This window comes from Thamnophis sirtalis, unplaced genomic scaffold, assembly GCF_051295495.1.
Source record: "Thamnophis sirtalis isolate CommonGarterSnake01/CBP01778 unplaced genomic scaffold, rThaSir2_p1.2 scaffold_12, whole genome shotgun sequence".
Taxonomy (NCBI): Eukaryota; Metazoa; Chordata; class Lepidosauria; order Squamata; family Natricidae; genus Thamnophis; species Thamnophis sirtalis.
In genome coordinates this window covers 63,893,278-63,920,749 of record NW_028261392.1, presented here as the reverse complement: position 1 = coordinate 63,920,749, position 27,472 = coordinate 63,893,278, and the positions used below count along the sequence as shown (strand labels likewise).

Here is a 27,472-nt window from a genome sequence, read left to right as displayed (position 1 = left end):
GTGATGAAGGAAAGTCAGCTACATTTATTTAAAAGAATTTAGAAACAATCATATGCATCACTGAGGTTTCTATTACAAAGTTCTCCCTCCCTCTTTCTGACTTAAAAACATAACTGTGATTCCTTTTTTAGTGGTAATGTGGACTTTTTGACACAAAGAAATTGGAATTTAGTGGACTAAACTCCTTCTAAACTCTTGCTGTAGAGATCTCTTAATTGATCTCCACAATGTTGCAATATATTTATTTATTTATTAGACTTATATACCGCTTCATAGGGCTTTCAGCCCTCTCTAAGCGGTTTACAGATTTTTTAGCAAATTGAGTCAGCAACTTGCCCCCACAGTCTGGGTCCTCATTTCACCCACCTCGGAAGGATGGAAGGCTGAGTCGACCTTGAGCCGGTGAGATTTGAACCACTGAACTGCACATCACAGTCAGCTGAAGTGGCCTGCAGTACTGCTCCCTAACCACTGCGCCACCTCGGCTCTTCATATAAACATCAAGTGTCTTTTTGCTGTTGAAATAATTAAGCATCCCTAAGTCAAACTCTGAACAAATTACTAGTTAGGGTTGAGAAAACCATTTTTGTTGTTATTTGGAAAAAAATGCACTTTCTATCTCTTGTGCCTCAATGTTGAATAATTTAATTAAAGACTATTATAATTCTGCACACAGTGGCTTATCTGATGAGAATTGAAACCTATGTGCAGAATTGCAGTTCTTTTCTGCATTAGTATTAATTTTATCTGCCCCTTCAATCACTCTCATAAAGCAAGAGGCAAAATCAATTGTTCTGCAATACTTTAGCATGCCCAGCATAGGTAACAGAATATTGTGTTACCTATACACAGTATAAGCTTCTCCAATGTTATGGTGTTACTTGTTGGGTTGATTCAATGCTTTTTCTTTTGTTTTTAAGCAACAAAATGATCCAACATATTGGATCATACATATTACTTTACTCAGGAGCTGAAAGAGCTTATGAAAGTTTGCATTCAATATTTCACAAAACCCTGTATTTTTGCTAGGTTTTAATTAGGTTTTCTGAATTAGATTAAAAACCTTTCTCTTGAAATGTGTCAAGAAAATGGTGTGACAAAAGGACAAACACAACAAAGTGAAAATAATAAAGTATGGTCTCTTACATATTGCTTTAGTTACTATGTTTTGTGTTGTGGCCCAGCAGGAGCCGTTGGAGCTGCCACCAGACTCCGACAGCGAGGGGCCCTATGAGTCGGCTCTGGAGGAGGTGGAGGACCCTGGACAGGGTTCCGACGCTGAGCAGGGTGCAGAGAGGCTGGTTGGTCACCAGGTGGCTCCTGAGCCTTGGACCAGTGGGGAGGAGACAAGACAAGGGAGTGTGAGCCGACGCCAGTAGTGAGTTGTTCCTGGATGCACACCATCAATGAGCTAATAGGCGTCAGGAACAGTTGTGCAGTTACAGGAGGTAATTGCACTCAGCTGGTGGTCATTAGGCTCCTCTCCAGACTATAAAAGGACTGCTTGTGCACATGCCCTTTTTGCAGAAGTCAATGCAGGAACTAATGTCGGAGAACATTACTGTGAGCTTGGCAGGCTGGATTGCTGCCACGGCTTATCTGTGCTGGATTGCTGCCCAAGCTTGTCTGTGCCGGTTTGCTGCCAAGGACCTGTCTGTCTGTTAATTAAATGCGGTAACTTATCTTTGGCTCAGAGTGTGTGTTGGTGTGGGACGAGGGGGGTCAGTACAGTTTTGTAAGCCATCTTCAACATTAAGATGGGTGGCATAATAAATAAATAAAGCTATACTTTTTTCTTTTCTGTTGTCCTCATAGTGCATATATTTATAACTACATATCAATCAATAGCTGCTGCTTTTGTGCTACTTAGACTAAACCAAATTATACAGCTGTTCCACAGGTAGCAGAACAGTCTATTGCTTTCTTACTCTGGACATGCACCTTTGTGTATTTTTTCTTACACAGATTTCCTTTACTTACCATGAACACTCAGGTCATATTTCTTGTCGGTCAGTCCTGCCACATTCACAGCAACACATACATAGCGACCAGTGTCCGACACTTGTGCACTTTTCAGTCGAAGGCCATGCCCTTCCTTGAGTATTTCAACTCGTCTTTCATTGGCTAACAGTTGACCATCTTTCATCCAGGTGACAGTTGGCTGTGGAATGCCATCCGCTTGGCATTCAAGTGAAATATCATTCCCTTGAGTTACAATGACATCCGATGGTATGTTCACATTGTCCAGAATAGTTGGACGAACTATTCAAAGAAACAATTCAGGTTCAACACTTTATAGCTCCAAACTCTATGAGACACAGTAATAAGTGAACAGAATTCATGGCTGCATTTATTTTTGTTGACCAAGAATCTAATCATTCTATTGAGAGTCTTGAGGGAGTACAACAGTGGTGGGTTTCAAAAATTTTTGGAACCTACTCTGTGGGTGTGGCCTCCTTTGTGGGAGTGGCTTGCTGGCCATGTGACCTGGTGGGAGTGGCTTGCTGGCCATGTGACCTGGTGGGAGTGGCTTGCTGGCCATGTGACCTGGTGGGAGTGGCTTGCCGGCCATGTGTTCTCTCTCTCTCTCTCTCTCTCTCTCTCTCTCTCCTTCCTTTGTCTCTCTGTCCCTTTTTATTTTTTCTTTCATCTCTCTCTCTCACTCTTTTTCTTTTTTTTCTTTTTTCTTTATTTATTTCTTCCTTTCTTTCTCTTTCTCTCTCTCTCTCTCTCTCTCTCTGTGTGTGTGTGTGTGTGTGTGGCAGTGGTGGGTTTCAAACAAATTTTGGAACCTCTTCTGTAGGTGTGGCCTGCTTTCCGGGTCCACTGGTGGAACCTCTTCTAACTGGTTCTGTAAATTTGACGAACCGGTTCTACCGAATAGGTGCGAACTGGTAAGAACCCACCTCTGGAGCACATGTGCAAATGGCACCATTGCCTCAGCAGGCCTTAAAGGTCATGAAATGTTCTTCAGGAAATACCCAATTTCCATCAGGTGCCATCCAATGTCCTTGGAAGACCTCCAAGAGTGGTGAATAACTGTTTCTGTACCTTTTTACTGTTTTTGAACTTTGTTTTGTTACCTAGAGTGTGCCAGTCCTTTTGGGTGATGAAGTAGACAATGTAGCAAATATATAAACATGAGTCAAAATGTGTTCAGGATTTCCTCTTGCTGAATAAACGTGTAAAGCTTATTGAGGCAAATACATGGACTTTATTTCTACCGAGCCACACCTGAAACCGGAAAAACCCTTTTGAAAAAATCCAGCTCTTTAGAAGTAGGATGGAGGGTCCATTTCAGAGATGGGTTCCTACCGGTTCACACCTGTTCGGTAGAACCGGTTCGTCAAATCTACCGAACCGGTTAGAAGAGGTTCCACCAGTGGACCCGGAAAGCAGGCCACACCTACAGAAGAGGTTCCAAAGTTTTTTGAAACGCACCACTGGTCCTTGGATATGATTATTCTACACTATCATGCTCCTATTTATAAAACTCAGTGCCTCTGTGGAAGGTAAGGATGACTACTGCGTTTGTGGTGCAATCAGAACATTGCGTGTGTTGAAGTTGCTTTAACGCAAACCAAAGATGCCTTTTAAAAAACACCTTTACATCATATTCTTATGCATGCCAGTGCTGTGTGTGAGGTAATTTAAGGTGGTTCTGACAAGCGGCGTCGGCATCTTCATATCCGGTCACATGGGCGGCAAGCCACTCCCATCCGGTCACATGGGCGGAAAGCCACTCCCACAAAGGAGGCCACACCCACAGAGTAGGTTCGAACAATTTTTGAAACCCACCACTGGTCCATTTGTATTTTAACAGTAAGGTTAACTCAAATCAAACTCATGTCCTGGTGACTACATGGGCACCTCTTTAGCGTCTCAGCAATGATATAGTTGTTGCCACAGTCATCTTCCTGTTGTCACCCTTCTGCTTCTGAGACTTTCTTTTTACAAATTATCAGTCTGGTTTACTGCCCTGAAAGTTAATGGCGGATGTTCTTCTGCGCATTAATCAATTCCTAGCCAGCTTAGCTTTAGAAGGCCAGCAGTGCAGTAAAATACCATCACCAAGAGGGACATCTCTAGTGGGGACATAAGCATTACAAAGTGCAAATCTAGTTTCTACATTTCTGTTAAAAGCAACACCAAAAATATGTGTGTACTTGCACTGTGCCTACATAGTCCCCATCTCAAAACTAATACTGGGTTCAGGAGCGTCACAGTATCAGGGAAATGCGTTTAAAAATCCCCCCAACTGCTATTAGAAGTAAATGAGAAACTCAATTATTGTTTTCCTGACATGTGGCATGTTCCGTTTGTTCCAAAGCTCATGTGTGGAGGTCTTATATACTATTCGTTTCCAAACTGAGAAACGTTGCCAGCGACTTACCATATACTAACAACTTATATTCTTTCTTTGTTATTCCAGCTACATTTGAAGCTATGCATGTATAGGAGGCTGAATCTGAATTTTCAGCCACAGAAATTTGAAGTTGTCTTCCTCCAGATAAGATTCTGACTCTCCCTGAAGGATCAACTATCAGTGGAGAACCTACAAAAGAAATACTCTCAAATAAAAAAAAAATTAAATATAAAATATGTGTACACATTATTCGGAGTCTTTGGAATTGCATATGCACCATATGATTAATCACAGCTTTGTTGCATATTTACTGCATGGGGAAAAGGAAGAACAGTTTGGCTGCAGGCAAATGCAGGGGACCCATTCACACTAGAATGTCTTAATGTATTCATTCTGTTCCAGACATATTTCCTCTTGGCTAAGTCAGCTAAAGTGTAACCAAGTCCCATAAGCATCAAGTGTTACTTTCATTACACTTTGGACAATGAGACGTTGGCTCAAATTCAGGGTGATACATTCTATAAATTCTGCCTGAATTATGGCATCTTTTTTTTTTTTTGCAAGGATCATCTGGTTTCTCTGGTTGTCTCCAGGCGCATGTGCTTGCACACGCAGCAATGGGAAACCCATGTGCATGTGTACGCGAAGAGAGCAGAAATGTAGCCCTTGTAAAAGTTGCAGCTGCTTTAATGCTTAAAAAAAATCATTAATTTACAATAAAGCATCATTTCTCCATGCATTTAATATTCTTAAAAGGCAGTATGCAACCCCTAATTTCTGCAACCTGGAATTTTCCAGATGTGTTGTGACTGCTAATCCCAGAATGACTAACCACAATGCAAATTGGAAATTCACACAGGCAAGGGAAACACTTGTTTGCATTCTGGTTAAGACAACACCTAAGAAAGAAGGGGGAAGTTTGATATGGAAGCACAAAGCAGCTTTGTGTACATATGGTTTAAAGAGTCTTATCTCATCAGGTTTCTTCATCTAAGCCAGTGGCCCCCAAACTTTTGGGCACCATGGACCTGTTCTGATTCTGAACGATTTTTCTGTGGACTGAAGGGGGTGTGGTTTTTCATGGCGCCTGCATCCCACGGATGGGAGTTCACTTGCCAGTCCACGGACCAGGGGTTTGGGGATCCCTGATCTAAGCATTTCAAGTCACTGCTGGTTATCACCTTTAAAGCCCTACTTGGCCTAGGACCCGGATGCCTGCGAGACCGTCTTCTGCCGCATACCTCCCAACGGCCGATAAGATCACACAGGGTGGGCCTTCTCCAGGTGCCGTCAACCAGACAATGTCATCTGGCGGCTCCCCGGGGGAGGGCCTTCTCTGCAGCCGCTCCGACCCTATGGAACGATCTACCCCCAGAGATCCGGATCCTTCCCATTCTCATGGCCTTCCGAAAGGCCACCAAAACCTGGCTATTCCGGCAGGCCTGAGGCTGTTGACCTCATGAAATGCGGTCCAGCCCCGCCTAGACTGAGTGCATGAAGTGATCTTTTAATCTGTTTCTTCTCTCCATTTTTAATTTTTTATTCTTTTTAAATATGTATTTCTGTAAGCCGCCTGGAGTCCTTCAGGATTGGGCGGCCTATACATTTATTAAACAGTTAAACAGTTAAACAGTTAAACAGTTAAACTGCCACAGTAAGCTTAACTCAAATATTATCCAGTGTATTTGAAGCCCTTTTTATTGAAACAAAGGACAATTTAGGGTCCTTCCAACGCGTCCTAAAAAGTTGGCTTTTCCAGCAAGCCAGCCTGGCCTGAACAAAACAAAATAAATTATTGATCACTGTTAATTTTAATTCGATTTTTTTTTAAAAAAATGTCATTGACAATTTTAATTGGGTTTGGGGATATCCTATTTAATTTTTTTTAAAACTTTTGTATTATGTGTTTCTTTTAATGTTGTACGCCGCCATGAGTCCTTGGGAGAAGGGCGGCATATAAATCTAATAATTAAATTAAATTTCAGAATCAAACGTTGAAACCTGCAGAAGGTCCTGCTGATCAACCCAATTACATTGATTTCTTGAGATCTAGCAGAATGATTAAATTTAGGTTCCATTCTGTAACCTGGTGAGATAAACAGGGCTCAACAAAACTAAAATGATTAACAGGGTTTGTGATTAGTCCTCACAAGGAAATGCTTACCATTCTTCCTCCACGCAAGAATGGGTGGTGGGATTCCACTGGATTCACACATCATGCTGATGAGATTCCCTTCGATCACAGTCAGCTGAGTCACTGTCTCTGAGCTGTAAATGCTTGATGGCACTAGAGAAGGCAAAGATCAGAAACAATCAATCACCTCCTATAGGTTAAAGCAACCTATAAAGAAATTAAATGTATTAAATTCAGCAGAGAAAGAAGAAAATGTAAAGTAAAATTCTCAATCCAAATCTTTGTTTCAAGCATTAAAGATTTTCAAAGGTTAAACAATGAATGCAAATGCATTTCTTAGTTTATTTAAAATACTTTGACAGCCTGCAAATTCGGAGTTTTAAACACCAAAGAGATCCTTACATTTTAACAGTTGGATTTTATAATGCATGATATTATTTCCAAGTCTTAATTCATTTTTTCCCCCATTGAAATAGTAAGTTCACTAGAATTTCCCCCCAAAAAAATAATTAAATAAAGCGGTTGCTGAATATTTCCAGCTTTTGAAATTCTAGGTACTCTGAGGAACAGACTGATGTTAAATCAGGGAGACAGCTTTCTTAAATTTAGATACCAAAAACTGTCAAACACTGCTTCTTATTCTAGGCCAAACAAAGAATATATTTCTTAACAGTCACTCCCATATGATTTTCATAGGCAAATCAATCGTGAGATACATTTCTAGGATTACCCTTAATGCTGATGCTTTAATCTTGTTCTTACCCCATACATTGACATTGTAGTTTTTTTCCATTTTCCCAGCAATGTTTGTTGCTTCACAAGTATAACGTCCAGTGTCTTGCACCTGTGCTTGTTCAATCTGGTAAGAAACAAATCAACAAACTTATTTTTGGCAATACCTCTGGTACTCATCCCTGGGCATTATAGCAATAGCAGTTAGACTTATATACCGCTTCATAGGGCTTTCAGCCCTCTCTAAGCGGTTTACAGAGTCAGCATATCGCCCCCACAGTCTGGGTCCTCATTTCACCCACCTCGGAAGGATGGAAGGCTGAGTCAACCTTGAGCCAGTGAGATTTGAACCGCTGAACTGCAGATAGCAGTCAGATGAAGTGGCCTGCAGTACTGCACCCTAACCACTGCGCCACCTCGGCTCCATTATTATTTGTCCACCCAATACATTATTTTGATTTCTATGAAATCACAGTCATTCTCTGTGTGGGAAAGATTTATTTCAAGTAATATTTTTCTACTTTACAGACTCAAATGTATTTTTTTTTAAAATACTGAATGCCTTAGAATCAGGATGGGAAGTTTTTTTGGTGTTGCATATTCTGGCCCATTAAATTTCTATTTGCTTGGGCCAAAACTGTATTCCCATTTGCAGTCTTCCTACAAGACCACAGCAATTAAAGCTTGGAAAGTTACACCGGCCCTGTTATATCTTTTAGAAAAATCAAGTACAAAACCATCTTCTCCACCTCAATATTTCTTCTCCCCCCACTTGGGGAAAACCCAACACTAGCCAGGTTTTGTTCCTGCTCACATTTGACCTTCATCCAAATTTGTTCCCTGCAAGATCCATGCCAAAGTTCTTTTTAATCCTTAATCATTAGTGCTGATTGCCCCACAATATAAACCCTAACTATCCCACAATGTTCAAGCAGGATTTATTCACCAATGCTGAATATGCTTTTGGATAAGTAGCAATAGCAATAGCAGTTAGACTTATACACCGCTTCATAGGGCTTTCAACCCTCTCTAAGCGGTTTACAGAGTCAGCATATTGCCCCCAACAACAATCTGGGTCCTCATTTTACCCACCTCGGAAGGATGGAAGGCTGAGTCAACCCTGAGCCAGTGAGATTTGAACAGCTGAACTGCAGAACTGCAGTCAGCTGAAGTATCCTGCAGTGCTGCATTTAACCACTGTGCCACTTCGGCTCAGTAACTCAACAGCTTTTTTGGAGAACACATCAAATGTAGCACAGCTTTTCTTCCTCCAGCAGAAGAAAGACGTTGTTCCGATGCCAATTGAGAAACGCAAAGGGACGGTCTTTAAGCTATTAATGTCAAGAACCCTAAACATGAGCGAGATTCATGGAGGAAATCTGAGTCATTCTAATATTTACCTTCAGGACACTTCCGCCTTCAGTAATAGTGAGTCCCAGTTTCTTCTGCAGGAGCTGACCATCCTTCAGCCACTGAAGTGTTGGCGGAGGGATAGCGTCACTTTGGCAGCGGAGTTCCAAATTTTCTCCCATGGCCACAGAGACATTCTGTTCCTCTCCCATAATATTAGGTGGAACTGAATAAACACCACGTTAGTAATTGATTTTATCTCTTTTCACTAAGGTGAATGAAGCCACCCACTGATGTCAGCATTAAATGTATTAATTTACGTCATTAATGTATTAATTTAGACCACCTGCTGCCAATTACCTCCCACAGACCCATTAGATCTCACAGGGTTGGCCTCCTCCGGGTTCCATCTACCAGCCAATGCCACCTGGCTACTACCCGGGGGAGGGCCTTCTCTGTGGCAGCTCCGGCCCTCTGGAATGAACTCCCCGCAGGGATTCGGACCCTCACCTCTCTCCAGGCCTTCCGGAAAGCCGTCAAAACCTGGCTTTGCCGGCAGGCCTGGGGGTGGTGAGTTCCCTCCCCTCTCAACTTGTGTGGTTGTGCGGCTGTTGCTTATTTTTATTATTTGTATTTCGTTTTTTATGTTCCCCTTTTTCCCCTTTTGAATTGTTCGCCGCCCTGAGTCCTCCCGGAGAAGGGCGGCATATAAATAATAAAATTCCATTCCATTAGTTAATCTTTCTTAGAAATATTGGCAGCATTACTCGGACTGTATATGAAACTATCCAAATTATACATGGAATGCTCCAGAGCAGGGGTGTTAAACTGGCAGCCTGCAGGACAGATGAATCACATCCGGGCTACGCCCACCCCACCTCTGCAAATGGGGGAAATGTAGTGAAACCTCATGTTGTGATGCAATGTGATGACCTCAGTTTGACAGCTGTGCTCCAGAGTAAATGTAGAAGAACTAAATTATCTGTTTCACATGTTTTCCTTCCATGATAGAATCATTGCCCCAACAGAAAGGGATTTGTAAAGAGGAGCATAATTCAGCAAACCAATATGAGTTTTCCCTAAAATATTTGTGAAATAGCAATAGCAATAGCAGTTAGACTTATATACCGCTTCATAGGGCTTTCAGCCCTCTCTAAGCGGTTTACAGAGTCAGCATATCGCCCCCACAGTCTGGGTCCTCATTTCACCCACCTTGGAAGGATGGAAGGCTGAGTCAACCTTGAGCCGGTGAGATTTGAACTGCCGAACTGCCAAACTAGCAGTCAGCTGAAATAGCCTGCAGTGCTGCATTTAACCACTGCGCCACCTCGGCTCTATAGCATAAATTCAACACATACAGAAGCTGATCCCCATGTCAATTTCCATTGGTACTCAATTCTTCATCATATATTACTTAATACATTGATTTCATCCTAACGGTGTTTTCAAAAGTCAGTTACCATTCTTGCTCTTTAGTTATTTACTTTTTTAAAATGCTTAGGACTTTTGGGCTTTTCAGTTGTGCTGTAACCTGAAAATGTTGGCCCTAAATTCTTCCATTAAAGTTAGTTTAGAGTTACGAAGGGGGCATTCTATAGATCTTAGAATGTGTTTACAATTATAAGAGTGTAAAATATTTCAAATGCAAAGCATTTAGAGTTTTGAGCCTCCGTTCTGAGGTCTCATGCGTTGTTTTGAGATGCAATGGTTTGTTCTTAAACTTACTGAAAGGATTTTAGCGTTGTTCCAATCGTTTTGGAAGTATTCCAAACTCGAAATGTCCCCTGGTTGTTTGGAATTTGGAACAGTTCCAGAATAGCTGGAGTAGCATTAGAACACTTTTAAAGTTGGAATACTGTCTCAAATTCAAAACAGAGAGATTCAAAATTCAAGTGCTTTGCATACCACTATTTTCACAACCAAGTATGCATTAACAGAATACTGCAGCCTATTACAGTTCTCTGATTAATCTAGCTATATCATTGTTTGTAAATCTTTATTTTTCGTGCCTGTAGTTGTATTTTCATAGGGTTTTTTTTTTTTAAAAATCAGCAATGTACTATAAAAGCATCTCTGAAGAGCGGCTCTGCTAGAATGTCTCAAGACAATATGCGAAGCCTCGTCATCATTTTAAGCAAACATCTAAATATTTTTTGTTCGTAGTTTTTAAGTGCAAATTTTCAGTAATTGAAGAAAATTACTACCATCTCAATTATTATCTACTTGTCCCAAAGAAACATAGTTTTCGTTTGAAGATGACTTCCCATGTTAGATTCCTATGAAACCTATGAAGTCCATTCTATTAAAATAAACACAGGATATCACTTCCAGATTGAAAGGAAGTGAGAAGATCAATCTGTAATATGTAGTACAATAAAAAAATGCCATGGGTCATTTTAGAAATCTAATCAAGCATCACAATTGGGGGTCCATCAAGATATGATAGGACAACAGATCTACAAAATTCCAAGATAGCTTATTGGTGGAAGATTCAAGATACCCTTCAAGAATACTTCTGCAGTTCTTGGTATAAACTTTGCTTATATTCTTACCAAAAACTCTGACATCAATATTCCTCTGTTTTTCTCCTGCTGCATTTACTGCAACACACGTGTATTTTCCAGTATCACTAATCTGAGCGCTCGTGAGTGCTAGGATGCGACCTCCAGAACGAATCTAAAAAGAGAGTGGAATTGTTTTTTTTAAAAGAATGAAACACAGGTTGAATCAGAGTATTAACTTTCATTATTCACATAATACAATTTTCCTGATGTGAAATGTTTTTTCATCAGCCAAGAAATCTCTAACATTATTTTCACTGCTTACATTTCTCTTGTTTCTGCTCAACGTTTTGCCTAATGAATAATTCTAGATAATTCTGATTTTAATTCTAGCAATAATTCTAACGCTGGTTTTGTTATGGGTCCTAATCAAAATATTGTACAACTATGTGGGGTTTTTTTTATTTATTTATAAAATTAATAGCCTGCCCTTCTTACCCCAAGGTAACTCTGGCGTTACATTTTAGATTTTTATTGATGAATTAACCCAGACAAAATTGCTTCCACATTATAGGTGAATTTGAAGTATAACTTAATATAATTTATGATCCCAAATTTAAAGAGACGGGTCTCCATGGAGAAATCCCTAAAATGTGGGTAAATTATGAGCCGAGGTGGCACAGTGGGTAGAGTGCAGTACTGCAGGCCACTTCAGCTGACTGCAGTTCTGGAGTTCGGCTGTTCAAATCTCACCGGCTCAGGGTTGACTCAGCCTTCCATCCTTCCGAGGTGGGTGAAATGAGGACCCGGATTGTTGTTGGGGGCGATATGCTGACTCTGTAAACCGCTTAGAGAGGGCTGAAAGCCCCATGAAGCGGTATATAAGTCTACCTGCTATTGCTATTGCTATAAATGCCTTTCATGCTGCTAAGAAATTACCTGGAGTCCACTCAAAACACTAGAAACAGGACTGCCATCCTTCAACCAGGTTAGAATAGGAAGAGGAATTCCACGGGCTTCACATTCCAATCTCACCTGATCATTAACTACAACAGTTACCATTTCATTACTTCCTGAAATGGAGGGAGGAACTAGAAAAAAAGAAAAAAGAGAGAGAAATATTGTTCGAGGAGATATGCTGAGAGATGCCTTCCAAAAAGCTATCACAACCTGGCTATTCCGGCAGGCCTGGGGCTGTTGACCTCTTGACTGAGGTCCAGCCCCGCTCAGACTGGGTGCATGGTGTGTTTCTTTTAATTTGTCTTGTGTTTTTTGCTTTTAATCTTTTTCTTAATATTTTTATTTCTGTAAGCCGCCCGGAGTCCTCCGGGATTGGACGGCCTATAAATTTAATAAATAGAAATAGAAATAGAATAGAAGGAAAAAAGGAACAGAGAGACAAAAGAAAGGAGAGAGGGAGAGAGACAGAGAAAGAGAGAGAGAGAGAGAAAACACATGGCCGGCAAGCCACTCCCACCAGGTCACATGGCCAGCAAGCCACTCCCACAAAGGAGGCCACACCCACTGATGAAATTGAGATAGTGAGACCTCTCTTCCAAATCTAATTGCATGGCAGCCCTGTCAATCAAACACTTCAAAATTAAAAGCCTTCCCATTGTTGAATTGTTCAAATACTGCAAAGAACTATTTTTCTTTTCTCAAAGCAGCATTGAAAAATGACTTAAATACATGCAAAAAAACCTGAAAAGTGCAGTTGAAAGGCAGATGTGTCTTTCCTGCCCCAACTGATTTTGTTAGGAGAAGCAGGATTTACCATGGACCTGAAGATTGTAGAATAATTCAGCTACTCCTGCTGCATTCGTCACCGCGCATTTATAAATCCCAGTGTCAGAGATCTGGGCTGCATCTATCTGGGCAACTTGCCCTCTGTTCAAGAAAGTGATGCCAGCAATATTGATGAGAGGAAGGTTATCTTTGTACCATGTGACAACTGCAAAATAAAATAAGATGTATTTGGTCCAAACCATAAAAGAATTTATCAGAAGGAAACATTCAAGTGACAGTACTTTTTATTCCAATACCACTTACATTGTTGACAGATGCCTAGATAAAGTACAGAAACGTCATAGTTTAAAGCAAGAGGAATATTAGGAAAAGTGAGTGATTAATAGATGTTGCTTGCTTACTCCACTCCAACAGGTGAGGAAGACAAAATTAAAGAGGAATTCTTTTTCACTCTCAAATTGCAAACAGTTTCAAGGTAGACACTAATTGCCTACAATATGGCCCATTAAAGTATCCTTCGTGGCCCACCTATTCTTGCTCTCTTCTTCAATACCTTCTTATTTCATTTGGATGTTGTGGGGTAATATTTATAGGGCAGCCCACATAAGCTGCTACCAAATCATTCAAGGTTGTTTCAAGATACTATTAAATCTCAGGTGAAATACAGCTTTCCAGGGGTGACCTGCTGGGGATTTGCAGGGATTCGGAGAGAACCTCTAAGCTAAGATTTTGTGCGTTTCGGAGTACCCCCAAATCCGGCCCTGCCCACCCCTCCCTGCCCCACCCTACCCCTCCCAAGAGTTCCCAAAATGGGCTCATTTTGGATGCAGGTAAGAGCAGGGCACGCGCAGAGGCTCAGGGGGGGTGGGAATAGGCCTACTGGAAGTTCAAAAGGCCAAATGGGTCCATTTCCAGCCTCCGGAGAGCCTCCGGAGCCAGAGGAAGCTCAAATAGCAATAGCAGTTAGACTTATATACCGCTTCATAGGGCTTTCAGCCCTCTCTAAGCGGTTTTCAGAGTCAGAATATTGCCCCCACAGTCTGGGTCCTCATTTCATCCACCTCGGAAGGATGGAAGGCTGAGTCAACCTTGAGCCAGTGAGATTAGAACCGCTGAACTGCAGATAACAGTCAGCTGAAGTGGCCTGCAGTGCTGCATTTAACCATTGCGCCACCTCGGCTCAAAGAAAGCCTGGGGAGGGCAAAAACGCCCCCCTTGGGTGGTGAAGGAGGCTGACTAGGCCACGCTCACCGTTGCCACACCCACCCAGCAACTGGGCAGAAAACCCCTTGCTAAAAATTTTGATGCCCACCCGTGCAGCTTTCCCTACTCTCTCTCTAAGAGCCGAGGTGGCGCAGTGGTTAAATGCAGCATTGCAGGCTACTGCTAGATCAGCAGGTCAGCGGTTCAAATCTCACCGGCTCAGGGTTGACTCAGCCTTCCATCCTTCCGAGGTGGGTAAAATGAGGACCCAGATTGTTGGGGGCAATATGCTGACTCTCTGTAAACCGCTTAGAGAGGCCTGAAAGGCCTATGAAGCGGTATATAAGTCTACTGCTATTGCTATTGCTATCTCTCTCTCTCAGGAAAGATGTGGCATTGAAGATATACTTAAAGGGAGCACAGCAGCTTTATAGCATTAAATAATAACTTGCCTATGAAGATGAGTCATGACAGATCAAATCCCACAAACGATACAATTCACTGCTGCATTAATGGATTTTGTTCACAAATTAAAATATTAGATATCAATCTTTTTTTTTACTGCTTTTGCCAAAGCAATCGGAGCAGCCAATATCCTTCTTTCAAACTTATTCTTGAACTTCTTCATTAGATTGCATAAAGTTAAAAAAAAAAAAAAGGCCAGGCCACTCCACATACTGAGTAATAATTCTATTTTGAACATTTCCTTGATACGGAATTCAACGAAATAATTAATCTAGCTTCTGCATGAATGCATGAGGGCAACATGCCAGGGATGGGTTCCTGCCAGTTCTAACCTCTTCTATAGAAGAGCTTCCACAAATTTACAGTGCCGTTTAGAACTGGTTCCGGCTCCCTCCCCTCGCCCATCTGCATATCATCAAGATGAAGAGCGAGAGGAGGAATTCTGGGAGTTGAAGTCCACAAGTCTTAAAGCTGTCAAGTTTGAACACCCCTGGTTTTTTTTTCTAAAGGGTTAGGGGTGCAAGGGTCTTGTAACTTGACAGCTTTAAGACTTGCACACTTCAATGGCAGAGTTCCTGAGCCAACATTTTGATTGCTAAGCAAGAGCATTGTTAAGTGAGTTTCACCACATTTTACAAGTTGGCCATGCCCACCCAGCCACATGACTGCCAAGCCACTCCCACTCGGTCACATGGCCAGCAAGCCACTCCCACCTGGCCACATGGCCAGCAAGCCACTCCCACAAAGCAGGCCACATCTACAGAAGAGGTTCTCAAAATTTTTGAAGCCCATCGCAGCAACATGCCCATGGAAAGTACATCTCAGAGAGCAAATGTTTTTCTCCTAACCAGTGTTCTTTCAGTTAACATGTTCTTTCACATGCTTCAGCTTCCTTTGCAAAGTGTCTTTTGTCTATAAAACATGGGTTTTTTTAAATTATTGTTAAACCTATAACAAGCTATATGCCAAAACAAATTCAGCACCTGCATTTAACGGGAAAAACATGCATATTTACAACAGTTCAGTTAAGCGTCAAACTTAAGATCCTTTGCAAGAAAGAGGTGGGCTATTCTATATAGAGTTCAGTGAAAAAACAATTTCTGCATGATCGATTTTCATTATGTGAGGAGGCAGAATTGCTATGAGTATATATATATATATGAATATACCTGGCAAAGGATTTCCAGACACTCTGCATTCTAACTGTATTGGATTGTTCACAATTACAGTCTCATTTCTTACCATTCCTGCATCTATAAGACTAGGTGGCTCTGGGGGAAAAAAGGAAGAAATTATGGTTTCTTTTATTTAGACGTATCGTGCTCAGGCTTTCTCTGTACTTAGTTTACAAGTTTCCAACATAAATGTATGTCCATTCATACAATCTACAGTAAATGCTCAAAGAATAGCCTAGATATGACCTAGAGATAAAGCAATGTGTTTCTAATTACAGAGTAGCCATAATAATACAGTGATTTCTCCTTTTTCTTTCCGGGATCTTTCTAAAATTGTGGCGCCTTACATCTCCCACAGCCTGGTTTTGTTCCTCAGAATCAGAACACTCTGATAGATGATAAAATTCAACTTGGACTTTATTATTGGATTTAAGAATTACTCAGCTGAGAGACAAGATGCCCGACGTAATTTGTTCAAGTCTAAACTGAAGTAGATTTAGATTTAGATTTAGAAGGTTTATTTATATGCCGCCCTTTTCCCTGGGGGGACTCAGGGCGGCTCACAATCCAAAAAGGAAAGGGGGGAAAACAGACTTTTTACATATAAGACAATACATAATTAAAACACAACATTCATACCATTTGGGCGGGTTACAATCTTAGCCCCAGGCCTGATGGGATAGCCAGATTCTGAGGGCTGTGCGGAAGGTCTGGAGGGTGGTGAGGGTATGAATCTCCACGGGGAGATCGTTCCATAGGGTCGGAGCAAACACCGAGAAGGCTCTCCTCCGTGTGGTTGCCAGTCGGCATTGACCAGCAGATGGAACTCGGAGGAGGCCTAATCGATGAGATCTAATAGGTCGTGTGGAGGTAATTGGCAGTAGGCGGTCTCTCAAGTACCCAGATCCACTACCATGGAGGGCTTTATAGGTGACTATAGATATTGCTAAGACAGAACTTACTAAAGTTTGGTGGCAAATGTTTCAAAGTAAAATTGAGGGATATGTGTGATCTAGGAAAATTAAATAAAATAAAATGATATTTTACCCAATAAGAGCTGATCTACTGGAATATTAGCAATACTAAAGCATCAAAGGTGATGTGCTAACCAATTTGCTTACATCGTATACTTTTAATCATAACTCCTTGAACAATCTATATATTGTTTCTTTCCCTCCTTGGCATTTTAAAAATTTTCTGCTAGGTGACTTGCCCTACAAGGTTCCTGAATACCCCATGATACAAAATTTTTATTTTCTTATATCAGTAAGAGAGTTGGAAGAGACCTTGGAGATCATCTATCAGGTCTCCTAAGCTCTGAGATCAAAGCCTCAAGTTAGATTTCTTCAGCCACACTTCTTAACTGGACTTGATCTTCACGGGGATTTTAACTTTTTGATTATCAGGTTTTACAAAAAGGGTATATGCATGTATAATATATAGTACATGTTTACCTTATATAGTTTGGAATACCCTCTGGGAAATAAGATAGGGTTTAAATTATATACATTAATAATAAAGGTGATACATCTCAAAATGTTATTGGCTTGGACTTGAATCATTGAAAACCCTTTGAACTGTGATGCTCTGGAGACATTTCAAGGCATTTTTAATAATTGGTTGGGGAAAGACTCCAACCATCAACTTAGACTATTTGTTGTGGCCCAGCAGGAGCCGTTGGAGCTGCCACCAGACTCCGACAGCGAGGGGCTCTATGAGTCGGCTCTGGAGGATGTGGAAGGCCCTGGACAGGGTTCCGACTCCAAGCAGGGCAAGGAGAGGCTGGTTGGCCACCAGGAGGTGCCTGAGCCTTGGACCAGTGGGGAGGAGACAAGGGAGAGTGATCCGGACGTCAGCAGTGGGGAGGCCAAGGGAGTTTAGTATTTAGTATTTTTAGTATTTTATTAGGATTTATAGGCCGCCCTTTTCCCTAAGGGGACTCAGGGCGGCTTACAATTATTAGGGAGGGGGTGCAATTCAAAATAAACAATATGTGAGCAAAATAAAATAATAAAAACACAACTTGCATTCAACATTCAACACTCGGGTGGGGCAAATTAGAGGCTTATCCCCAGGCCTGTTGGGATAGCCAGGTCTTGAGGGCTGCGCGGAAGGCCTGGACGGTGGTGAGGGTGCGTATCTCGACGGGGAGATCGTTCCACAGGGTCGGAGCTGCAACAGAAAAGGCTCTCCTCCGTGTAGTCGCCAGTCGACATTGACTGGCGGATGGAATTCGGAGGAGGCCCAGTCTGTGCGATCTTATCGGTCGGAGGGAGGTAATCGGCAGAAGGCGGTCTCTCAAGTTGTTCCTAGATGCCGAGCACCGGAGAGCTAATAGGCATAAGGAACAATTACAGGAGGTAATTGCACTCAGCTGGTGGTCATTAGGCTCCTCTCCAGACTATAAAAGGACTGCTTGTGCACACACCCCTTTTGCAGAAGTCAACACAGGAACTAATGTCGGAGAACATTATTGTGAGCTTGGCAGGCTGGATTGCTGCCACGGCTTATCTGTGCTGGATTGCTGCCCAAGTTTGTCTGTGCCGGTTTGCTGCCAAGGACCTGTCTGTCTGTTAATTAAATGCCGTAACTTATCTTTGGCGATGTGGGACGAGGGGGGTCAGAACACTATTCTATGGCATCTGATGCCCAAATAAGTTACTTGCTCTGAATACTAAAATTGAGCATGGAATTGGGAACATAGCACGATAGGTATAACTAACAATCAACAGGTAATACTGAACTGCCAATGAGAAGTCATTACCATATACATGCAGATAAATGGATTGCTGGGCTTCACCAGCTGCATTTGTTGCTACACAGGTGTATTTGCCAGCATCTTCTTTTAAGGTCTTGGCAATCTGCAAAATGCGCCCTGAAGATTCCAGCTGCTCCAGAGCAAAAGCAAAACAAAAAACAACAGCAAGATTTTTCAATTACGATGAACAAACCAATGAGATTTCTATCATAATTTCTATGAGATTTCTATCATAATATAAGCAAAAACAGTAAACATTGGTTTCTTCTTTCAAACTATAAGGGCAATCGTGGCAATTACGTGCGCAATTGTTGGATATTCAATATAGTAGCACTGACTCTTCAGCATCTCAAGGCCTATTGGCCCCAAGGGGCATTAGGGTGTAAATAAAGATTAAGGATTATAGCAATAGCAGTTCGACTTATATACCGCTTCATAGGGCTTTCAGCCCTCTCTAAGCGGTTTACAGAGTCAGCATATCGCCCCCACAGTCTGGGTCCTCATTTCACCTACCTCGGAAGGATGGAAGGCTGAGTCAACCCTGAGCCGGTGAGATTAGAACCGCTGAACTGCAGATAACAGTCAGCTGTAGTGGCCTTCAGTACTGCACCCTAACCACTGTGCCACCTCGGCTCTATCTTTGTACACTCTCTTTGTCTATTAATCCGACTGCCAATCCGAAGTTATTTCCTTCACAAGCATGCATGCATAAAATACTTGCTCTTGGCCCAGTGGTGGGATTCAAATAATTTAACAACCGGTTCTCTGCCCTAATGACTATCTGGGTAGGTGGGGCTCAATGGTCATGTGACTGGGTGGGCTTGGCCAAGTCAATGTCACTCAGGTCGATGGCGCTTCACCTTAGCGGTTACAATGTAATAAGGGTTAACCAGAGAGGCAGTTTCTGTAAGCAAGTCAATAAAGATGAGGCTAGAAACAACACCAGAATGTTTCCTTCCTGCCTTCCTTACAGGATTAGCCCTGTAAAGTGGAAAAAAACAAAAGGAGATTTCTTCCAACAACCGGTTCTCTGAACTGCTTATAAAGTTAACAACCGGTTCTCCCGGATAGGTGCGAACCGGCTGAATCCCACCACTGTCTTGGCCTCTCTTCCTGCAAGAATGCCCTCAGTCATTTGACCCATCCCTCCATCCTTCCATCCATCCAGTCAAAGGCTTGCTGGACTAAAACAGATATATAATTGATCCTATTGGAGGTGCACATACTATATGTGGGAAATGTATTAGCCAACTGGGGTCTTGCCACAACGAATTCTGGATAGCTGTTTTTCTTTTTATGTTTTCAGAAAAAAAGAAAGGGGAGAAGGCTACTTCAGAAGAGTTTTGATCACGTCAAATCGAATATCTGCTCAACACTGGCAAATGTTTTCCTTTACAATATTATTTAACACTGTGAAATGATTTTGGTCCTTTTACTTACCCCAATGTTTTCTCTAGCAGTATTTACAGGCTGATTATCTTTTAGCCATGTGATAGAAGGGATTGGTATGCCATTAACAATACACTGCAGGGTTACTGATTTGTGTATCACCACAAATCTTTCGGAAGGACCACTCATCTTGATTGTTGGAGAGACTGCAAAAAAAAATCAAGACAGAATTTTACGCAGCTGCTAGTCATGAAGCTTCTTCATATGTTCATAAGTCAGTGACGTGCGGTGAGGTTTATGGCTGGTGAGGCAGTCCTCTCCCCCCAACACCCCACTGTCTAAAGCACTTTCTTTCTTTCGCCCGCCTGAGCTCTTGCTTACAAATTACCTTAATTTTGAATTCCTCCCCCTCCCTCCGGCCCACATACATTTTCCAGCTGTTTCACAGAGGATTTCAACTCTGCTCTTGCCTGCCATCATGAAAATGTAAAAATGTAAAAGGAAAAAGGCAAGAGCTGCTGAGGTCAGGCTGGGCTAGCTGCTGCCAGAGTCCCCAATGGATGACTCTGCTTAACTGTTTAAAAAAGCCTCTAAAAAAACGCCCTCTACAGGAGTAGGGAAGAGAACCACGTGCCTCATCTACATAAGGAATTTTTCAGCTTTTAACCTTTGCTTAACTCTGCTCGAGTGATCATAAAGTCAGACTAAACGAGGCAGGTGGTTCTCCCGCCTCCTCCTGTAGTTTTTTAGAGGCTTTTTTTAAACAGTTAAGCACTAAGCAGAGTCATCCACTGTGACTCTGGCAGCAACTAACTCCTTTTCCTTTTACATTTTTTTTCTTTTCATGATGACAGTGGTGAGGCTCTGCCTCCCCCTGACTGCACGTCACTGTCATAAGTTTGAAATTCAAAAAGCTTATACACAATATACTTTACTTCGCTTAAAGAATTATTATGAATTATCCAGCTATCTATACAGGAACCAGTGAAAGCAATCTTTTTCTAAGGAGCAAACAATGGTCCAAGGCAAAATATTCACTAAATATGCAGTAATTACTGAAAAATAGCAACCTTGGAATTTATTTTCCTGCTGGAGAAGACTCCTGCGAGTCCCTTGGACTGCAAGGCGATCAAACCGGTCAGTCCTAGAGGAGATCAACCTTGACTGCTCTTTAGAAGGTCAGATCCTGAATATAAAACTCAAATACTTTGGCCACCTAATGAGAAGGAAGGACTCACTGGAGAAGAGCCTAATGCTGGGAAAGATTGGGGGCAAAAGAAGGGGACAACAGAGAATGAGGTGCCTGGATGGAGTCACCGAAGCAGTTGGCGTGAGCTTAAATGGACTCTGGGGGATGGTAGAGGACAGGAAGGCCTGGAGGAATGTTGTCCAGGGGGTTGCGATGGGTTGGACATGACCTCACAACTAGCAACAAAAAATTGTTTTCTTTTGTCACATCCCAGAACATATTTTTCCCTGCCCAATAACAGCATGATACTCAGAGGTGGGTTCCTACCAGTTCGCACCTATTCGGTAGAACCGGTTCGTCAAATCTACCGAACGGGTTAGAAGAGGTTCCACCAGTGGACCCGGAAAGCAGGCCACACCTACAGAAGAGGTTCCAAACTTTTTTTGAAACCCACCACTGCCACACACACACAGAGAGAGACAGAGACAGAGACAGAGAGACAGAGAATTAGAATTAGAATTAGAATTGATTTTATTTGTAGGCCGCCCTTTTCCCTGAGGGGACTCAGGGCGGCTCACAGAAACCAGGGAAGGGGAAATACAGCACTAAGACAACAACACATAATAAGAGAGACAGACAGACAGACAGACAGACAGACAGACAGACAGACACAGAGAGAAAAAGAGAAAGAAAGGAAGAAATAAATAAATAAAAAAGAAAGAAAAAGAGTGAGAGAGAGATGAAAGAAAACATATGGCCCGCAAGCCACTCCCACCAGGTCACATGGCCAGCAAGCCACTCCCACAAAGGAAGCCACACCCACAGAGTAGGTTCCAAAAATTTTTGAAACCCACCACTGATGATACTGATGGAGAAATGACAGTTTTGACAATAGTGTAGAGTTTCTCAGCTTTATCTACTTTCAGACCTGTGGATTTCAGCTCCCAGAGTTCCCCAGTCAACCTAGACGGCTGGAGAATTCTGGGTGCTGAAATCCTCACACCTTAAAGTTGCTACAGTTAAGAAGCACAGGCACATTGCATAAATCTATGGAGAAGTGGCAGAAAGAAATAATAGCAAGAAGGAAAGACTAGAAGGGTATCTGAGTTGTGTTCAATATCCAAATACCTAATAAAGGTTTGCTTGAAAAGATTAATAGAGCAATGCAGGAATGGGTTCAATATTTGTGTGCTAAAGTAGCCTAGAACAATTAGCATATACTTGAATAACTTGACTTCTATTTTTTTCATAAATATCACAAAGCTTCTAAATCCATTTCAAATCCTGAAATTCTTCTGTTATGTCCTCAGAAAACCATAACGTATTTAAAATGGTTCACAGAAAGGTATAACCCAAACATTCTCTTTTCCCCCTTTCCTACAGAAAATGACACACCATGCACAATCACATCAAATTCTTTCTTGATTTCTCCCGCCTTGTTGGTTGCTATACATTGATAGTGGCCTGCATCAGATATCTCAGCCCGAGAGATGAAAAACTTGTGTCCATTGAGCAAAAATTTATATCCAACTCCTCCTTCAATTGGTTGGCCGTTTTTGAACCACCTGATGGGAGAAAAGCAGATCTTTAAAATGTTTATTTTGCATAAAGAAGAGATTGTGAGGCATAAATGAGAATGTTTACAGTTCCAGGTGTCAAGATTAGGGTTACAGTTCCAGGATTGAGAGATAGGATTGCCATCTAGTAAACGATGCTGATTTATGCGTGTTGCCATAATCCCTGTGACCCGACAAATACGCGCACATCAAAAGCGCGACGACAAAACTGCGGTGAGAAAGCCGTGACGTTGAAATCGGGCCCACAACAGCGTGCCAACTAAACCGCGCTGACAAAAGCGCAATTAGGTTAAGGTAAGGGTTAGGGTTAGGGTTAGGGTTAGGGTTAGGGTTAGGGTTAGGGTTAGGGTTAGGGTTAGGGTTAGGGTTAGGGTTAGGGTTAGGGTTAGGGTTAGGGTTAGGGTTAGGGTTAGGGTTAGGGTTAGGGTTAGGGTTAGGTTCAGGATTAGGGTTAGGTTAGGGTTAGGGTTAGGGTTAGGGTTAGGGTTAGGGTTAGGGTTAGGGTTAGGGTTAGGGTTAGGGTTAGGGTTAGGGTTAGGGTTAGGGTTAGGGTTAGGGTTAGGGTTAGGGTTAGGGTTAGGGTTAGGGTTAGGGTTAGGGTTAGGGTTAGGGTTAGGGTTAGGGTTAGGGTTAGGTTCAGGATTAGGGTTAGGTTAGGGTTAGGGTTAGGGTTAGGGTTAGGGTTAGGGTTAGGGTTAGGGTTAGGGTTAGGTTCAGGATTAGGTTTAGGGTTAGGTTAGGGTTAGGGTTAATACCTTGTTTTCGCATTGTTTGTTGGCGCGCTTTTGTCGGCGTGCTATTGTTGCCGCAATTTCGACATCACGGCTTTTTCACCGCGGTTTTGTCGGCGCACTTTTGACGTGCGCGCATTTTTCGGTGAACCATATATCCCCTAGGACAGGGGTGTCAGACTCACGTCGTCATGGCATTATCACATGCATTATTTGGACTTTTTCCCCTTTTGCTAAACCGGGTGAGGGCGTGGCCAGCACATCCAGCCTGTGGCCAAGGAATTTCACAGCCCTGCCCTAGGACTATCATTGAAAGGGCATCATACTATAATTCTACTTTAACCTATCTTTTCTGGAAAGAAACATGCTGGCAGCGGTTAGTGGGAAAAGGCAGAAGTGTGCACCAGGCAAAGCTATGACAATAAAACCTTATTTGAAAGTACTAGCACAACTTTTCACTTTAGAACTTCTTTGTAGTGTAGAAGGAAATGGGATGTGTGAACCCCTGAACTGGCCAGGTCTATGGAAATTAATTTCCATCTTTCTTTGCTAGTGAGTTGAGCAGTTCATTCTGCATGCTATGCATTCCATCCATTTTACCCTGGGAACTCATGGCATTACTTTTCCAAAAAAATAAGCTTTCACCTTTTCTAGACAGTAAAAGAAGAGCAGGAAGGAGAAGAAAGAACTCATTATAAAGTAAAAAATTGAATAATCAAGATTAATTGAAAGGCCTGAAGGCACTTCTAGATGATAAATCTTTCAGTTGGCCATTTTTTTCTTCTTTTTACTTTTGAAACAGCAATAGCAATAGCAATAGCAGTTAGACTTATATCCCGCTTCATAGGGCTTTCAGCCCTCTCTAAGCGGTTTACAGAGTCAGCATATTGCCCCCAACACTCCGGGTCCTCATTTTACCCACCTCGGAAGGATGGAAGGCTGAGTCAACCCTGAGCCGGTGAGATTTGAACAGCCGAACTGCAGAACAGCTGAAGTAGCCTGCAGTGCTGCATTTAACCACTGCGCCACCTCGGCTCAATATAACTGCACTGCTAAGACTACTGAATTTGCCAGATAATTGTGCACTGAGAATCTGTCGTATTTGCAGAGAAACAACAGAGAATCACAATGTATCCTTCATGGCTAATATGAGATTGACTGACTGATTTTTCTCCACGTTCTTGAATCAGGAGAGTAGCATGTGGAATAAATTGGTCTCCTGTTTCCCAGGTTAAGGAAAACAAATGAAAAATTCCCCCAGGATTGTTTTGCCTTCCCATCAAATGTCACCAGCCACGAGAAATACCCATCAGGAGGTAACCTTACAGGTGGCAATTAAATCTCCTGCAGCACGGAGGAGAGCCTTCTCTGTGGCTGCTCCAACCCTCTGGAACGAGCTCCCCGTGGAGATTCGAACCCTCACCACCCTCCAGGCCTTCCGCAAAGCCCTTAAAACCTGGCTGTTCCGACAGGCCTGGGGCTAAAGAGCTTTTGCCCCCCTTCTCGAATGGTATGTTGTTGTGTGTTTTTAAATTTTGTATTGTTATGTTCGTCTTTTTATCCCCCTGTCTGTACCCCCTTCCCTGACTGAATTGTGAGCCGCCCTGAGTCCCCTTCGTGGAAAAGGGCGGCATATAAATGTAATAAATCCAATCCAATCCAATCCAATTTTTTTTATTAAAAAAATATTTTATGGAATATCGTATGGTTTTATCACTTCACTTTCTTGGTAACTTTACTTTCACCCAAATTTCCTGTGTGAACTTTTTTTAAAAAAAATTGAGTTATAATCTCTTACGTGACGCTTGGCAGGGGTGTTCCTATTGTTGGACATTCCAACTCTAGGTGGTTGTGGAGAATCACAGTGTGGTCTGAAGATTCATTTCCTCCTTCCAAACTTGGTGGAACTAGGGGGAAGAGAGAGTGGGAGGGGGGGAGACAGGAGGGATGGAAACTGAATCCTAGGTAGAAATATTTTCAAAATATATTTACAGGTTTTTAAATAATCTTCAAATATCTTTTCTATTATCCGTACTCTTTCTGACGTGTTATGGTGTTTCCTTGACAAATTGTTTGTGCATTCAGGCTTAGACAGTGGTGGGATTCAAATTGTTTAACAACCGGTTCTCTGCCCTAATGACCAGCTGGGTAGGCGTGGCTCGGTTGTCATGTGACTTGGTGGGCATGGTGAACTCAATGTCACTCATATCGATAGATACTTTGCCTTAGCTACTATAATGTAATAAGGGTTAACCAGAGAGGCAGTTTCTGTAAGCAGGACAATAAAGATGAGGCTAGAAACAACACTAGAATGTTTCCTTCCTGCCTTCCTTTCAGGATTAGCCCTGTAAAGTGGGGAAAAACAAAAGGAGATTTCTTCCAACAACCGGTTCTCTGAACTGCTCAAAAAGTTAACAACTGGTTCTCCCGGCTAGGTGCAACCTGGCTGAATCCCACCACTGGGCTTAGAGAACCTACTTTCAAGCCTCATTATCTGCAGGGGTCATTTTCTTCTGAGAAAGTTTATCAGAATGGCATGGAGACTTGTTAACACGCCAAATGCTGAAAGAAGAAGACTAGGATTTCTCTTATTGTGGCTCACATCAATGTTGATTTTCCCCCTTTCCCACCCCCACTTCGAGGTACAGTAGACCAGGCAAGAAATAGCAATCATGGATTAAAAACACTACCTTTATTATAAGGTTACAATCACAACATTTTGAAAGTCTAAAAGTACTTTTAGTCTCCTAAAAACTGGGAAAGGTCCTTTCTGAGATGCTTTATCCATCTTCATCCCTCCTTCACACTCAGATTTTGTTTATCAAACCACTGTCTAGCCTATAACTCTTCCCCCTGTCAATCAAGGTCACCCCTACATCCTATTACACTTTCCCTAATAATAATAATAATGTTCCTGATTAATTAAAAATATTACACGATTGTAACTCTGCAGCTGGAGGAAAAATCCAAACTCATGTTGCAACTGTGACGGTCTAATAGTCTAATGTGATTCTTTTTATATAATAATCAACATAGTTATAGGTAAAATCGGAATGAATTTCAAGACAATATCAGACTACCAACTAATAATTTTTATTTTATTTTATTTCTAAATTCTAAACAAGTTACCCTTTAACTTTCGTTATGTCCAAATTATCCACTAACTTGAATTGAAAATACCAACTGCAATATTTCTACAGTGTGCAAAAGCATCCCAGTGGTGCTTTATGTATGTGTAGAAAAGGAAAGGAAGCATCAGTCACTAAGAAATTATCATCTCAAATGTCACATGGATTGGAAATGTAGAAACTGCGTACAAAGAGCCATGGTGGTGCAGTGGTTAGAATGCAGTATTGCAGGCTAATTCTGCTGACTGCCAGCAGTTTGATTTTCACCGGCTCAAGGTTGATCCATCCTTCCATCCTTCCAAGATCAGTAAAATGAGGACCCAGATTGTTGGGGGGGAATATGCTGACTCCGTAAACTGCTTGTAGAGGATTATGAGGCATTATGAAGGAGTATATAAGTCTAAGTGCTATTGCTAATATAAATATGTAACTTTCGCATTCTTTGAAAGTGCAACGAAAACCAAATAGCAATAGTGATTAGGCTTACACGCCACGCCATAAAGCTTTACAATACTCTCTGAGTGGTTTACAATGTCAGCTTATTGCTCCCAACAATCTGGGTCCTCGTTTTACTGACCTCAGTCAATGGAAGGCTGAATCAACTTCAAGCCCCGTCAGGATCGAATTCCTGTTAATGGGCAGAGAAATCCTGCAGTTCTTCATTCCAACCACTGCACCACCAAGAGTTCTAAAATAAAATTTAATGCATCATTCCATGGTTTCTACTCACCGAGGATTTCCACATCGTACTTGATCTCCTGTTCCCCAGCTATGCTGGTAGCTACACAGACATATTGGCCATGGTCAGCCACGGCAGCATTCAGGATCTCCAGCTTCTTCCCACCAAACACAACATGGAGATTGTCACTTGCCGTAACAGGAACGCCATCCTTCAGCCAGGTTAATAGGGGAGGGGGTTTGCCGGCTGCATTACATTCCAATATAAGTGAACTTCCAACAACAACTTGCTTGTTTTGAAGGGATTCACTGACACCTTCAATAACTGGCGGTACTGGAAAAAAGTAAAA

At 42.0% G+C, this 27,472-nt stretch overlaps 1 protein-coding gene across 1 annotated transcript in view; it reads right to left on the bottom strand.

Annotated features, from left to right (window-relative positions):
• Positions 1-27,472, bottom strand: part of HMCN1 (hemicentin 1) — a 240,065-nt gene that overhangs the window by 98,753 nt on the left and 113,840 nt on the right. The window contains exons 32-45 of the mRNA XM_087726175.1: positions 27,175-27,456; positions 25,115-25,223; positions 22,404-22,573; positions 19,871-20,025; positions 18,437-18,560; positions 15,667-15,768; positions 12,858-13,034; positions 12,023-12,174; positions 11,135-11,258; positions 8,633-8,808; positions 7,263-7,359; positions 6,531-6,653; positions 4,394-4,555; positions 1,981-2,262 (exon numbers count right to left, since the gene is read on the bottom strand). Coding sequence (XP_087582301.1) covers positions 1,981-2,262; positions 4,394-4,555; positions 6,531-6,653; positions 7,263-7,359; positions 8,633-8,808; positions 11,135-11,258; positions 12,023-12,174; positions 12,858-13,034; positions 15,667-15,768; positions 18,437-18,560; positions 19,871-20,025; positions 22,404-22,573; positions 25,115-25,223; positions 27,175-27,456 — 2,235 coding nt within the window. The remainder of the gene's footprint in view (positions 1-1,980; positions 2,263-4,393; positions 4,556-6,530; positions 6,654-7,262; positions 7,360-8,632; positions 8,809-11,134; positions 11,259-12,022; positions 12,175-12,857; positions 13,035-15,666; positions 15,769-18,436; positions 18,561-19,870; positions 20,026-22,403; positions 22,574-25,114; positions 25,224-27,174; positions 27,457-27,472) is intronic.